We start from the raw sequence: 16226 nt of genomic DNA, 5'->3' as shown, positions 1-16226 counted from the left end.
TGTTTTATTTACCCCTTTTGCATGCATGTGTGAGTTGATCGGCATTGTCGTCGTCGTTTCTGTTTGTAAACAAAAGCACGATTGAATGAAAAAGTACGATCGAGCGTACACGACTTTTCAACGTGTAGTATACTATATGAAAACAGATGGTAAAAGGGGATTCCAGTCGTAAAAAATAGTTCTAAAATATAAATTTTACAAGCAAATTCGACGTGATGCCAACCAGAAATCGATTAGAACGGATTCTTATGGGCAGTGATTCTCATGAACTCATGATTTTGAATATTAATGAAGTGAAGATGATAATTATACCAACAAGTGGAAAATTAATTTGAATCATCTGTGGTAATTACCATAGATCGAGTTGCGTGCGTATCAGGACATTTGCGGTTGAGAAGATTTATGGATTAAACACCTTTCAATTTCCAAGAATCACGTAAAAATAAATTTTCGATTAGAATTCAAGAAAGTTCTCGATTTTGAATTGAGTGAATGCAGTACACGTTATCTGGTTTGTCGAAGTTAAGTTCGTTTAGATATCAAACATAACCTTTATAGTTATCGTTAATTCACTTAAGTGAGTTTTTATTCCTTCAAAATCATAAAATCTGTATCATGAAAGTACAAGTAAGGTTCATTAATGTTGAACTTTGAAGTTTTTTGGAGATAAAAAATTTTTAATGCCCAAAAAATCACAAAAAATTGAACGTTGTGAAAAATTTTGCTGTTAGAGGATTTTGTAAGGTAAGTAATCTCAAACTTGATTTTTATTTATTATTTCATCAAATTAAGATTACAGCATTGTAGTTGGAGGAAAAAGCATTAAGCTTAAAAAACTTCATCTTTTCTTTCACATTTTAATTTTGTTGGTCGTGCGCCATTTGATCCGTTGACATTGAATATATCACAGTCCTCCCTCAGGCCCAGTTGGAGTGTTTTATTTGGTTAGAGTGATCACAGGATGAAACAAGAAGCATTTTTTTGATGTTAAATAATTTTTTCATTTTTAGGAATTTACCTCGAATTTTAGAGCTATTTAAAGCTAAAAATGGTTCAAAAAGAAGAGACTTTAAATAAAATTTGAGAGTTGAATGAAATTTTAGGGATTGAACGAAACTTTGAAGATTCTGGAGCTCATCAGGTAAGTTTATATTAAAAATTTGAAACTTTTAAAGAAAAAAATCATTTACATCATATTTAACACCATCTTTAATATCATCTTTAATCATGGAAACCTGAATTAGCAACCATAGGCTGAGAAGACCTTCCTTCTGAATTATCCTTAACTGATTTTTAAATCTGTAGTCATTTCCTTAAGATGTCAATAGTCTTTGGCATATGTTCTAAGACTTCTTAAAATTTTAAAAAATTACCTACCTTCTGAACTTCTGACTTCTTAAATCATCAATAAATTATTAACTTCGCTTTGCAATAACTCAATCTGCCATAAAACGTGAATTTTTCAACTTAAGAACTTTGTTGAACTCAGAACAAAATTCATTAACCAGCCACCTCCATCGTATAAGAATGCAGCTTTGTATCGTATGGTAACTAATCAAGTCACATGCTTCGTTAATGAAATGCATACTCAACTTCTTATCTTTCTTTCATCAGATGCCTGACAAAAATCAGTGGCGTGCAAGTTAATTTTTTATAATAATTTCAAGTTCTATAATTATCAGGTTCAAAAACAAGTTTTATGGGAAATTCTTTAAAAATAACTTTTAACAGTACTTCACTGTTGCTAGTTACAAGCTTATAAAAAAGGAGACACCAACTAAAGTCACATGACGGGAAAATGTTTTTTTTGCGGTTATTCCCGTATCGTATGGAGATGCTTTTTTTTGTACGGTTAACCATTAATTTATTCATTGTTGATCGATTTCAAGCACGGGTGCCCGGAAATGGCAAAACAATTAAGTTCTCGAAGCGTTGTCCGATTTACCGAAAAACAACAAATGATGATGAGTAAGGTCCATCGGTTATGTGATGCGAATGTTAAATAAGCCGGTAGCAAGTTTGTAAAGTGCTTGACACTAATTTTGTTAGTTTTTGTTTTCAATGAAAACTTTTCATAAGAGACGTGAATTTGCGGATTGACGTCACATTTTTGCCATTCCTCTTTGCTTGGTTTTATGTAAATTATTGTAAAAAGCAGATCACGTGCTTTTGGTGCAGAGAGAAGCAGTCACATGATCAGCAGAGGAGTTATTAGGGTGATGGATTTCGAGGTGAGTGTTGACAAATATTAGAAATTTGCTTTTTTTCAGGCAGTTTTAACTGGTTTCTTAATGAATATTATGCGGATGCAGAAATTTTTTGTATTCAAATTATGGGCAGGTTATTGCAAATTCATACATGTCGATATTCGGATTGTATTGATGATAAAAATAAAAACAAAGAACTTATGCGTCCTTCAGGTGACGTAAATGAAGCGATGAACAGGTAAATGAACTGTCGTTGTTTATGTTTTGAGTTTATTGATACTTTAACGGATCAATTTTTTGAAATTCTATTTTGAGTTTTTAGAACGAGTTTGCAACAAATTAAGTCACAATTGGACAATGGAAATTTGTTCTAGATCTCGTCATCACTTTTCTATTGTTTGCTAAACACATTTTTACGATGCAGATTTTTTTTCTTGTTTGGAAGTCAAGACACCTGGTAAGATTTTTATTACGCGACATTAAATATTACGCGATTAATTACGCAGAAAGAACCAGAAAAGAGAGGAAGTTGATTTGATTTCAAGGTCAAGTTATCTTCACCCTTTTATTTCTTTCTTCTTTTTTTTTTAGTTTAGCGCAATGTGTGACATAACAGTATAGAATTGCATTTCAAGGACGTTCGGATGCAATTTTTGCTTTGAACGAGGGGAAGTTGGAAGTTATCTTCAAGGACGATGGATTAACGGAAGGAAAGTTGTTAATAGATGTCAGGTGAGCTTTTTTTCTTCATTTTGCCGTTATAGATCATCTTTAAAAAAAATAATTAATTTAATTTGGTAACAGGTACAGAGAGGCAGAAAAATCGTAATCTATACAGATCAGTGAAAATAACTTATTCAGCTTAAATTTCTCAGAACACGTAGAAACATGAAAATATCAGAAAAAAGTTTTCGACATAGACATCTGGAGTATAGAATTTCCTTTTTCTCGCCTATTTTCGTTTAACAATAATTTCACTTAATTAACTAAACAAATTTATTTTCACACTTAACATCTAATTTTCTTGTTTTTCGTTGTCATTTGCACCGAAAATAATCGCCTTGTATTTTTTTTTTCAGGTTAAACAGGATCGATGACTATGGATTTCGATAGAGGATGACAGCAATTAACTTTTTGTGAAGAAAACAATGCAAAACTTCATTTGATGAGCAATTTAATAAGATTTATCCAATCATTGACCGCATATAGTTCAACATTCATATAAATTGCGGTTTTTTTCAGCAAAGCTCTTCTACAAAATTTCAACTACTGAAGATACAATCTCCGTTCAAGTCTCGTACCAAAATCGCCGAAACTATTTTTCGGCGATAAGGTGGTTTCATGCTTCTTCCATGTGCTATTTTCTTTTACATTCAACGGCTTAATGACGTCACTTTCCTGCGGCGCCTTGACACTCCTATGCGTCTTTTGATGCAATTTCAAGTTGACCATTAGCTTAAAACTCTTACCGCATACGTCACAATCGTACTTTCCCGGCGCTGCATGAATCAACGAGTGACACTTTAGATTAGAACTCGTCAAGCAACGTCTACCGCAAACGTTACACTCGTAATCCAGTTTTTTGTCGTGCACACCGCGGACATGACGTCGCAGCACTTCGTTGTTGGTGAACGACTTGCCGCATTTTGCACAGATAACGGCAACTTTTGCATCGTGTAGCTTACGTCGATGGGCGTACAAGTGATGACGACCATGGAGAATTTCGTTGCATCGAGAGCACTTGTAGTCCTTGTGAAATTGTTGGAGGTGCGCTCGAATTCCGTCTTTTGTCGAATAGAATTTGTCGCAGATGTCACAACGGAAATTGTGATTCGGGGATTTTTGTGAGTTTTTTAAATGTTCCAAAAGATCCGCGTTATAACGAAAGATTAAATTGCATCCGAATGCGGGACATCGATGAGCTTTCCACGTATTCCTTGCTCTTCTCAAATATTTTACTTTTTTGACTTTCTTCAATGGTTTTTGACCATTTCTTGCTTTTTCCGACATTTGCGCCATTTGTTTGAACTCGTAAGAAGCAATTAGAATACTCGCACATTTTGAACAAAGCGCATTCGACTCGTTTGTGACTCCAACTCCTGTACATTCCCAAAAGATTTCCGATAAATATTTCGAGTTGCCTGATAAAGTTTTGTATTTTCCATCCAATTGCAAGGATTTTGACGGTAATAATTCAGATCGACACGATCTACAAGTTTCTGTGTTGCTTAAGCCGCACATCGCACTTGACTCGCGAACCTCTTCCGATAGAATGACAACCGTCGTCGTTAGCTCGAGAAAGTACTGTTTTTTCTTTTATAAAGAGATGTAATTGAATTACATTTAGCAATTGCATATAAACAGGTTTATGATCTTCTTCTGTTTCTTCTAAGCATCCACGCAAAATGTTTTGCAAAACGGGAGAAACAGAGAGAAAGATGAAAGTATGTTACGTAGTACACGATTTTTGTAGATGAAGTTAGTTTTATAGAACGGCAATTAAACTGAATGGGTGAGTTAATGTGCATTCAAAAAAAAATATATGACTGAAAACTTAATAAATTTTGAGGTTCAAATTTTTCATTTGACAAAAAGTCAAAATTTCTTAAAATTTTCAATTTCATAGAAAATTTATGAAATAATTTAAAGTTGACATATGATTGTGATTTTTTGAGAAAACTGTCCAGATTTTAAAAATAAAAAAAAAACTTTTGATACCAAAACTAAAAGAAAATCATTTCAATGAGTAAAAATTTCAATTTGAAAAAAATAATTTAATAAAAAATTACCAAAAATTATTTAAAAAAAAAAAGTTTTAAAATTCATAAATTTTTTTTACAACTTTTTTTTAACATTTTTAATTTTTTATCAATTAGGTATGCAACATTAATAAAAATTTTAATAAATTATTTCAAAATTTTTTTAAATAAAAAAAAAAATTATAATTTTCGAAAAAAAAAATTAATAGTAATCCTATATTTTCTTTTAGTGAGAAATTAAATTTTAGTAAATATTTTTTTTAAAAAAAGATTTTTGAATTTTTTAAAATTAAAATTAAGAAAAAACTCAAAATTTTTTACTTATTTTTTAGTTTTACCCTATTATTACAAAATTTATTTTTTTAAAATGAAAATTAATATTTTACTTTCTTTTATTAATATTTTTTTTATTAATAATTAGGATTTTTTAAAAATAATTTTAAAAATTAGTCCAATTATCTCTCGAAATTAGAATTAATCGGAATTAGTATAAAAAAATAATTAAATAAAGTAAAATTGTCGAAACTAACGAAAATCCAGTTTAAAATATGAGTTGGTTGAAATTGTGCACAAGTCCTAAAATGATGAGTCGTTACCAATTATGCACTGAGCCATGTTAAAACTTGTCATTGGGAACCCTAAAATTTGTTTTGATTCCGTGTTTTCGTCTCTCATGTAGCAAAAAGTCGAATTTCTCCCTCAAAAAAGCACGAAAAATCGCCAAAAATTACCTTAAGCAATGCCAATTCGTAGTTTTAAGTAGAATTTTTTCATCGCAGCGCATCGCCCACAGTCAAAGAGTCAAACATGAAAAAAGTTTGGCTACACAGGGATCACGTCTACAACCACAAACCCTTCTACAAGCAAAAAATCAAAGTGCTCGTCTTCGTTCTCGTCATCTTCACAATGGTCTTCTTCGGCTACCAAATCTTCTATCTCAACAAACTGATAATTAATTCGATGGAAACCACGCAAATTCTCGTCGTCGATACGCCGGAAGGCATCAACGAGGACACATCACAGCAGGAAGTCAAACCATCGTTAACGTCAAATGTCCCAAGGTTCGTTAATCACTTTTTTCGTTTCTTGTCTAGACTGAAAAAAATTACTTTTTAATGCATTTTAGGGGCATCCGACTGCGCGATTTGGAAATTTATTCCAACAAATTCAACCAGAAGCTCTTCAAGTGCTTCAAAAGTGGCAGAGAAATTCCCTTTGATCGCGTCAACGACAATTATTGCGATTGCGAGGACGACGGAAGCGATGAGCCGAGTACGAATGCGTGCGCGAACGGCGTTTTTTACTGTAAATATCAACATAGACATAAGACGGGAAGAGGCGCTTACATGTCAATTCCGAGTTCGAGAGTGAATGATGGCATCTGTGATTGTTGTGATGCCAGCGATGAGTGGCTGGGCAAAGTCGAGTGCAGAACCACTTGCAAATGAAGAATTTTTTCTTTTAATTTATTGAATTTTCGTTAAAAAAAAAAATGTTAAAATGGATTTTGTAAATCACTACACTGATCATGTCAATTTGTTACGAAAAAAAGTTTATTATTAAAACACATTTTCGAATTTTTCAACAATTTTGCGGTATTTTATGTCTGAAGTCTTCGTGAGTTTTAAATTTTGTTCTGAAATTCCGTTTTTAGTAAAATTTTTAATATTTTTGTTATTGTGCGTGCGTTCGTTTATGCGAATGTCCAAAATCAAACCACCGTCGTGAATGTAAACATGAACAAACGCGCGTGACGTTCTTGTATGCGTTGTATGGGTTTATACGTATCGTGCGTTGCTGGGAACTGAGAACAGCCCAATTTTTGAAAATTTTTTTTTTAATTTTAGTTTAAAAATGAAACTCAAAGATTTCTTTTTATCGAAAATAATTTTTTTTTTGATTTCGCTTTGTTTAAAAACGTTTTCATTTTGCAAAAAAACTCACAATCTTCTTAAAAGGATTCTGAAAAAATTTTCATTTTTAAAAATTTCTTAATTTTTAATGAAAATTTTCATAATTTTTTTTCGTATTTTATCTTTTATCAAAATCAAAAATTTCTTTAAAAAAAATATTTTTTTTATCATCTATAGAAACAATTTTCTTTTTCAGCAACATCTAAATGAAAATTTTTATCATATTTCGTCAAATTTTATAATTTTTGAGAAATGTTGGTCGATTTTTTGTCTCAAACGTCAGATTTTTTTTTCCTCAAAAGACTTCTGAATAACAATTTTTCATCAATTTCAGTTAAAATTTTCTTATGAGAACTCAGTTGTCTATCTGAAGAGGCTTCATGAAGGCAATTTGTGTCATTTTCGTTCAAATTTGATTCCTTTTTAATTTTTCTTATCGGAAATTTCGCTCGAAATGTAGATTTTTTTCCTCAAAAAACATCTCAAAGACAATTTTTGGTCAAAATTCTCCTCTAAAAAATCTATTTTTTTTCAAAAGTTTCATAAAATAATTTTCTTAATTTTTTGCAAAATTATTAAAACTATTTAAGAACCGTTTAAAAGACAATTTTTACCTAATTTCACATCAATGACCTAAAAATATTTAAAAAAAAAATAAATAAATAAAAATGTTAAAAAAAAAAATTTTTTAAAAAGACAATTCTTATAAAAATATCATTTTCAATACAAAAGTTAAAAAAATAAAAAAAAAAATTTAAAATAATTTTTTTAAATAAAAATTATTAAAAATATTTTTTTTAATAAAAAATCCTATAAAAAATTAATAAAAATTCCATAAAATCACTTTTACATCATACATTTATTTTATGATTTAAATTTTAGCTTTACATAATTTTCATTTTTTTTTTATTTAAATATTAATCGAAAATCTTCACAAGCAGAATTTCCGCTTAAATCGACTTTCATTTAAAAATTACATCTTTCTTGTAAATTGATCAGTAATTTTATTTTTTGTAATTTTTTAAGAATAAAGTTAAATTTAATATTAAATCAATAATTAATACCTTTACAGTAATAAATTTAAGGGTTGACTTTGTTTCATTTTTTTAATTTTAATTAATTAATTAATTATTTTTTAATTTAAATTTGAACAATACAAAATATTGCAATATGTTTCTTCAATATTTTTAGCATTTTTTTTTTGTTATAGCCGTTTTTTTTTTGTTGAGTGTGATAAAGAAATATTTTTTTGTGCATTTTGTTTGTGAGAATATATTGAATTTAAAATTTTCTTGTTTTTTGTCGAAACCGTTGTACCTATGGTAACATTTTTCCGTCATCAAGTTTGAAGCGATTTTTTTCCTGTAACAATTTTTTTTAGTGAGAGGCATTTTTATTATTTTTTTTTTTTTAGAAAATTTAGAGAAAAAAAATTTAATACCGGAGGATTTATTTTTTTTGTACTGAATTGATGTAAAAAAAAACTTTACATCATTTTTTTGCACACTTTTGGGGGGAAAAACACTTTTTTTTACGCGAAAATACTAACAAAAGAATGTTGTTGTTGTTGTCGAAACTCGTCGTTTGCGTGTCACTTGTCTGTTTCGCTCTCCTCGCCCGACGACGAGCTATTGTTCGATGATGACGAATTATTTTTGTAGTTTTCGACAGCGGTGGCGGCAGCGAGTGCCGCAACTGCCTGCTGATGTTGCTGCTGTGCCAGCAATTGCAAATGGTACTTTTTGAAGCCATGCAAAACCTCAAAGTGCGTAAACAGGTTGGAAACGTTCGAGTCGGAGGCATGCAAGTGACGCGTGAGACTTGCGCCAAGGCGTTTCAGTAAATCCGTGAAGGATTTTTCCTCTTTGCGGATCCAGGGTCGGTGATCGTCTTGAACTAAAATTATAAAAAAAAATAATTTTAATATTTTTTTCTTAAAAAAATTGAAAAATGGGCTTACCTTGATATGGTGTGACATGGACATGAATGTTGATATCTGTAAAAAAAAATATTTTTGAAAAAAAATAAAAATTTAGAAGAAAATCGGTTCTTACTTAATCGACATAACGTTTCCAGAAGACTTCGTGACGTGATCCAGGTATTTTTGCCGCCGCCATGACCTCCATCGAGCCAATACATGTCCTTAATTCGTGACACGAGGCGCATCATTGTGCTGTCATCCGGCGTTAATGTCTTCAAATAGTGGAATTCGTAGATAAACTGAAAGAAAAATTCTCATTAGTATCAAAACTTGAAGAATTTTTGTTAAATTTTGACTTTTTTTAATGAAAATTTTTATTTTGAGTCCTAAAATTTTAATTTTATTTAAAATTTTGCTGAAATTGATAGAAATTAGCCAAAAATTGATATTTGAAGGTTGAAAAAAATAATTTTTGGATGATTTTCGATCATTTATTATATTAAGTTAATCAATTTTTATAAGAAAAAAATATTTTTAAGTTCTTAATGAGTCATTTTAATTTTTTTAAAATTAAGCTTTGATACAAATCTGTTAGATTTTAGTCATTTTCTTATCATATCTTTAACAAATTTTGTCAAAGTTGCCTTTTTAATGACTCAATTTGTCATTTTTGATCCTGAATTTCAATTTTTTAGAGATTTTTTTAAAAACTTTATTCCAAATTTTATTTTAAAATAATAATTTTTATCTTAAAAAAATAATTTTTTTGATTGAATTCAGGTTTTATATTTCATTTTTAACCTTAAAAGTTCGATTTTAAGTAATATTTTATAAAATGAGTTCGATTTTGAATCGAATATGAGCAAATTTTATCAGAAATTTATGAAAAATTAAAATTTTTAGTCCTCAAAATTGATTTTAAAGATGATATTGAATCATTTTTTGTCTCATATTCTTCGAAATTCTTCAGAAAATATAATTTTTAGGTCAATTATTTTCTACCTTTAGTCTTGAAAAACCCTCAAATTATCCCATTTTTGACAAAATTTTGCTTTTCATCAATCGAACTTTCTAAAAAATATCAAATTTCAAACTCAAAAATTGACTTTTCATTAAATTTCTCCCAAATTAAAGAAAAAATCAATTTTTTTTTTAATTTTTGCATAAAATTACCTGATTTAACACGACACACCCCTTACTGAACCCGACTAACGCTAAATTACACTTGTCAAAATTTAAAGTATCACGCCACCAAAGTATTTCGCTATTTTGTGCTTGATTATTTTCATTTCCTTGCGTCGTTGCCGTCGTCGTCGTTCGGTCTGTCGAGATCCGCAGAGGCGTCGTCGTTGCCGTGCTATTTAAGGAACTTGGCTCAGCTGATGTCGTCGTCGTCGTCGTTGTGCTTGTTGTTGTTGCTGTGGTTGTCGTCGCCTCCGAATTTGAACAATTATTCTCTTCCTTTCTGAATGGCATGTCAACTGACACATCAAGAACCTAAAAAAATAAATAAAAATTAATTTTTATCAAAATTTGGTAAAATTTCGAGAAAAAAATATTTTTATCTAAATTCGTTAAATTTTTGAAATAAAAATTTATTTTCATCTAAATTTAATAAAAATTCGAAAAAAAAATTTCATTCAATTTTTTAATTTTTTGAAAAAAAAAAATTTTCATTAAAATTTCTCAAAATCGCACCTGCAAGATATCAATATCCATTTCCAGTCCTGCTGAATGGTCATTCGGCGAATTTTGTTGTTGCTGCTGCTGCTGATTTCCCGCACTACTAAACGTCCCATTTGCCGTTAATTTACTAATCAATTCCGATTCCGACATGAGTTTTGAGAGTTTCTTCGAAATATTTGACAGCAATCTGCCGGAAGGAATAAATTAAATAATTTTAATGCGAATTTTTTCGACACTTGACATGTTACTCACTCCTCCAAATGTTGCAATGCGTAGTGCATTGGCGTGTGATCGGGTATTCCAGCGCAGTTGCCGCGCACAAAATTGTCAAAACAACTAAATGTGGTGTATTCCATTCTAAAAATAGGCGCAAAATTATTACTTTTAATGAAGGGAAGTGACATTTTATGCCGCAATTAAAAGAAATTGACGAGAAAAAAATGAGATTTTTGTGTGAAAATTCGAATTTTTCGGAATCAATCAAACCTTGCTCACCTATAAGGTTGCACAACGATAATGTGTGACTTTGGAAATGCTTCGCGCAGTAAGACAGCCGTGTTCTCGAGATTGTATTTCATGTAGCTTTTTGTGTCTCGATTGCCTTCCATGTTTTCCGGGACGTCCTATAATGAAAAAAATTCTCGTTAATGAATGATTTTTATAAATTTTATTAAAAAAAAAAAAGAATTAAATTTGATTAATTTTTATTTTTAGCTAATTTTGGGCAAAAAATACATTTTTGTGAAGAAAAAAATTTAAACTTATAAAAAATTTAAAAATTTAATGTCGAAATATTCTATTTTTGCAATTTCTTATCAAATTTTAATTTTTTTTATCATATATTTAGCAGAAAAATTATTTTTATTTTTTCAATTATTTCAAAATTTAATATTTTTATTGTTAAAATTTCTCAAATTTATTAATTTTGTTGATTTAATTAAAAAAATAATTTAATTTTTGATCCATTTTTAACCAAAAAATTAACTTTTTGAATCTTTCTTTGGTCAAAAATTAAAATTTAATATGAAAACTTTACAAATTTAGGAGATTTTAACAATTGAAAACTGCAAAAATAAGTATTTAGAAAATTTTTACATAAAATTTTAATTTTTTTTTCTATAAAACTACAAAGTTAATATTTATTCAATTAAAAATATCTTAATTTGGTCATAAATTGGTAATAAATTTAATTTTTTCTGTCAAATAATTTTTTTTGTACCAATTCTTGTTCGGAAATTGATATTTTATGTACAAATTAAATAATTTTTTCTGACACTGAGGAATAAAAAAAATAATTAATTTAAAAAATTTTTCTCAGTTTTTAAATTAAAAATTTTTAAAAGATTAAAAAAATAATTTTTACAAAAAAAAGATCCGAAACTTGATTTTTAAAAAATTAATTTTTAATATAATTTTATTATTTTTGGAAAAATTTTGAATTTTGTGACAAATTTTTATAAAAAAAAATAAAACTTTCATTAAAAAAAATTTTTAAATTTTTAGATTTTTTAAAAAATTTTTTTTTTCAAAAAAAAATTTTTTTCAAAATTTTAAATTTTTAAGTCTTCAAATTGCCCTAAAATTGAATTTCAAGCGAAAAATAACCAAAAAATTACCTGAACATCACCCCCGAAATACACAACAGCTCCCGGAATCTGATCTTTCGGCGACTTGATCAATGGCGGACAATAAATCACATTATTTGTGCGCGGAGGAAACCCTTTGATGGCATTCAAGCGAATTGGCCCGCCCGGTAACGTCATATTTGGTCGACTCGGATCTCCGCCGCTGTACATAATTGTGCTGCTTCCAGGCACCTTGATGCGTTTTGCAATATTTTTGATGCAAGATGTTCGAATTTTGAGATTGATTCTGCAAAAAAAAAATAAATTTTTGATTAAAATTCGAAAAAATCTAAAAAATTTTGACTCACACGACAAAAAAAAATTAAATTTGTACTTTTCTCCGCTTGTTACACTTAAAATTAAACGACAAAATAATACAATATGTACATAAAAAAATTAAAATTAATTATTTTTTTAATTGGAATTAATCCTCGTAGTCGTCAATGTCACCGCGACATCGCCCAAAGCAATTGGTAAAGCGACTCTTGACGTCTTCCAGACACAATCTCGTGTCTTCCTTGATCTCTTGGATCTTGACACGGACCTCTTCGCGCATCAGATTATAACACATGGCGACAATTCCCATGCCGAGCAGCAAATAAACGAAATTAATTACGAGTTTTGTCTGTTTTCCGCTCTGCGAATCGGAAATATTTGCTCCCGGCACGAAATCTCCGATGCCAATTTTGCACAAACTCGTGACACAAAAGTACGCCGCATCGAGATAGTCCCATTTTTCCCATTCGGCGAACATGATGGTGCCTGTGGCGACATAAAATGATATCACCCATAAACAGGCAGTTGACGGAACGATCAATTTTTTGCGTGTCGCGACACTACTGGCAGCATCACTTTCGGGGTCGTCATTGGCGCGACTGCTGCACTCATGCAACCATCGATAGAGCCACTTGAAAATGTTTGCGAGGATTTTTCCCATGTTCATAAAGTACAAAATGTACAACGGGATGCCAAAAGTGGCATAAACGACGGTCGCAACTTTGCCAGCATCGCTCTTCGGATACATGTTCCCATACCCGATCATCGTGAAAACCGAGAGACAAAACATCAGAGCCGCCGGAAAAGTCCAAACTTCTTGCGCCGTTCGTCCATCGTAACCTTGCTTCACTACTTGGGCAAACTCATCTTGATAATTTTTCAGAATTTTATCCGTTTCCATTTTCCATCGATACCGATAAAGAGTGTTGTACGAGTCAGTTACGTTCCACAAACCCTCGAGAGTCTCATTTCGCATCATCAGAATTTTGTCGATGAGTTTCGGGGGATTCTGCGTTTCGATGGACATGAAGCTGAAAGCACCTACGATCGCATATCCGACAATTAGGCCGCCAACTCCGACTTGGGTGCACATAAAAGCGACAATTTTCCTGCAGCAATCCTTAATTTTCTCCCGTGGATCGCTGTTTGTGGTTGAATTCGAGTCCCTACTACGCACCGAAGATCGTTGACGGTCCATTGAGCGCTCCATTTCTGCGATTTTCAACGAGATTCGTTACAATAACAGACACTTTCGACACTTTCAATCACTTTTGTGTGTTCTTCTACGTCACAATTTTTTTTTTTTTTTTTTTTTTGTATAAAAATAAATATTTCTATAAAGAAGTGCTTTTTAAACAGACTCGGAAAATTTTTCTTTTCTTATAAATAATTTTTTTCACTGTTTTTGTCGTATTTTTATCATTTTTCTTTTTTTTTTCTTTTAAATTGTCAATCAATCACAACTTCAACTCATTTTCTGTTTTTGAAAAGAATTTTTTTTTCGTGGAAAATTTTTCTGTCAGTTGCACGGTGAAAATTTGTTACTACATAGAGGAACGTTTCGCGTGTGACTGACTCACGAATCTCCGTAACGAATTCTCGATTATCTCGCAAGAGTCGCGCGCTCAGTGAAGAGATGATTTTGCTCCCCGGAATTTTCTCAGAAATATTTCACGTGTAAATATTTACATTTTTTTTGCCTACATTGAGTTGTTAGGAAGTCAAAGAATGATGATGCATCGCGATTGAAGTGTTTAATTATAAAATTTAGAAAAAAAATGAGAGTAAGCTATTTTTGCATAGATTTTTGGTTTGTGGGAATTTAATTGTCGTGAGATGGAAATGTTTTAATTCGTTTTGTTTGAAAAAAAATTTTTTTTTCTAATTTTTTTATTATTTTTTTTACTTAAATATTTATTTAATTGAATTCATTTAAATAATTTAATTAAAAAATTATTTTAATTTACAAAGTTAATGGAAATTTCGAATTTAGTAGGAAAATTTGTTAAGCTTTTTTTATCATTCTTTAAAAAATAATTACTTACTTAGATAATTTTTTTTAAATATTTTCGTTTTTCAAATTTTTATTATCCGTTTTTAGATAATTTTTAAAAAAAATTTTAACATTTAAAAAATTTTTTAAAAATTATTTTTATTATTTTTTAGGAAAAAAAGGAGCAAAAAATTAATAAAAATAAATAATTTAATGAAGAATAAATTAAAATTTATTTTGGAAAATTTCTTAAAATTAAACATTTATTCAAGGTTAGAATTTTTTTTTAATTTTGAAATTTTCACAAAAATTTAAAGCTTTTCATTGTAAAATTTAATTTTTTGCAAAATATTTTTAACTAAAGATTAATGATAATTAATTTAATAAAAATAATAAACAAAAATTTTAATTTGATTTTTTTTAAAGAAGTATTCTGAACTATTTTATTATCATTAAAAAATTAAGAATTTTATTTATTTTTTTTAAATTAAAATTATTAAAAAAATATAAATTAAGAAAATTTTTTAATTTAATTTTAATCTACCAATATTTTCCTTAATTTTATATTTTTTTGAAATTTTTTTATTTTAGATTTTTTAATTTTTACTATTTTTTAATCGATATGTTTTTTTTGTATTCAAAAATTATTTTAATTAATTCAACTGTTTTTAAAATTTTTATTTTTAAGCTTTTTGAAAATATTATTTTATCTTCATTAAAAGAAATTTATTTATTTATTTATTTTAATTTTAATTAAATTTTTAATTTAATTTTTTTATTTATTTTTATTTTAAATTATTTTTTTATTTTATTAACTTTTCAAATATTGCGAAGAATTTTTTTTTTTTATTAAAATTATTAAAATTTTTTTTAAATTATTGAAAAATTCCTCCAACCCAAAAATTAGCTTTTGCTTGTAAGAACACCGTCTCATTGTCAATTTTTCCGTCTTTGCGATGATTTCTCTATTTTTAGCTTATCTCTCTATGAAGTGTAATTATAATCCATTTTTATGCCATGTTTGTTGTTGTTGTTGCGTCGACGGTGTAAATAAACTGTAATCACGGTTTTGCTTGTTTTTTTTTTCTTCACACCTTCGTCGTACGCACGTCGCTCGCTTTTCACTTGTTCTCGAGGAAACTGTCTGACTTTTCCACGTACGAGGCGAGAAAATCTCGCAGGGGGCCAAAAACAAAAACGCAAACTACCTTCCGTGCATCGACACATTGCACATATATATGGCATGCGTGTGTGTGTGAGCAAACAATGCAAAGATGTTTGTAAACACACGAAGGCCGAACTAATCAATATTGATTTGATTCTCTTTTTTTCTGTTGTTTTACCTGCGATTTTTCACGAGCTTTTTTCGCGGCACATCCGCGATTTTGCGGTTTTTCGCACTTTTGCACTTTTCGCGGTGCCCGACACTTTTGCACCTTCGTCACTTGCTTTCGCGCAAATTTTTTTCTCTCTCAAACAACAACAAAAACACGGAGAAAAGATACACAATTTTTTTTCACTTTAGCTTCACTTACCTTTTTCGCAACTTTTACAATAAAAAACCGCACTTGCTGAGGGCAGGTTGTCTCTTTAGTTGGTGTCGATGGAAATTTTTTGGGAAATTTGGCGATTTCGCGTCACATTACTGCGATTTTTTAGCGAAAATTGGCGAAATCACGAAGAAGCTGCGTTTTGTTTTTTTTTTTCGAAATAAACACAAAGCTCTTCTGCTAAACTCTTGTACGATGTGTGGCTCATGGCTGTACGAGATATACGGCTAAAGTATTTTGTCGATCACAAATCTGTGGCATTTTTCGAACGAATACGGTAGTGAGACGAAAGAAAT

At 29.8% G+C, this 16226-nt stretch overlaps 4 protein-coding genes across 5 annotated transcripts; 1 reads left to right on the top strand and 3 right to left on the bottom strand.

The window, feature by feature from the left end:
- Window positions 1-3473: 3473 nt before the first annotated feature.
- Window positions 3474-4448, bottom strand: LOC134835167 (zinc finger protein 700-like). Its single transcript, XM_063850038.1, has one exon. It carries the CDS (start codon window positions 4446-4448, stop codon window positions 3474-3476), a length of 975 nt encoding a protein of 324 aa, XP_063706108.1.
- A 1153-nt stretch (window positions 4449-5601) lies between these two features.
- LOC134835713 (glucosidase 2 subunit beta) lies at window positions 5602-6531 on the top strand. Its single transcript, XM_063850640.1, has 2 exons — window positions 5602-6027; window positions 6093-6531. The coding sequence occupies exons 1-2, from the start codon at window positions 5774-5776 to the stop codon at window positions 6412-6414; spliced, it is 576 nt and encodes a 191-aa protein (XP_063706710.1). The 5' UTR covers window positions 5602-5773; the 3' UTR covers window positions 6415-6531.
- A 1440-nt stretch (window positions 6532-7971) lies between these two features.
- LOC134835710 (mitochondrial protein C2orf69) lies at window positions 7972-16076 on the bottom strand. Of its 2 annotated transcripts, XR_010162218.1 has the most exons (10): window positions 15916-16076; window positions 12103-12358; window positions 10982-11109; window positions 10739-10843; window positions 10499-10673; window positions 9974-10297; window positions 8934-9099; window positions 8840-8875; window positions 8321-8775; window positions 7972-8241 (listed from the first exon to the last, which is right to left on the bottom strand). XR_010162218.1 is itself a non-coding variant. In XM_063850635.1 (9 exons), exons 2-9 carry the CDS (start codon window positions 12280-12282, stop codon window positions 8471-8473), a joined length of 1419 nt encoding a protein of 472 aa, XP_063706705.1. In that variant the 5' UTR covers window positions 12283-12358; window positions 15916-16076; the 3' UTR covers window positions 7972-8470. The 2 variants fall into 2 exon arrangements, 1 of the variants encoding a protein (XP_063706705.1); XM_063850635.1 differs by having other exon boundaries at window positions 7972-8775.
- LOC134835166 (two pore potassium channel protein sup-9) lies at window positions 12536-13597 on the bottom strand. Its single transcript, XM_063850037.1, has one exon. It carries the CDS (start codon window positions 13595-13597, stop codon window positions 12536-12538), a length of 1062 nt encoding a protein of 353 aa, XP_063706107.1.
- Window positions 16077-16226: the final 150 nt, after the last annotated feature.

This window comes from Culicoides brevitarsis, chromosome 3, assembly GCF_036172545.1.
Source record: "Culicoides brevitarsis isolate CSIRO-B50_1 chromosome 3, AGI_CSIRO_Cbre_v1, whole genome shotgun sequence".
Lineage (NCBI taxonomy): Eukaryota > Metazoa > Arthropoda > Insecta > Diptera > Ceratopogonidae > Culicoides > Culicoides brevitarsis.
Note: the sequence above shows the minus strand (reverse complement) of the source record. Positions and strands in the feature narration are given on the sequence as shown.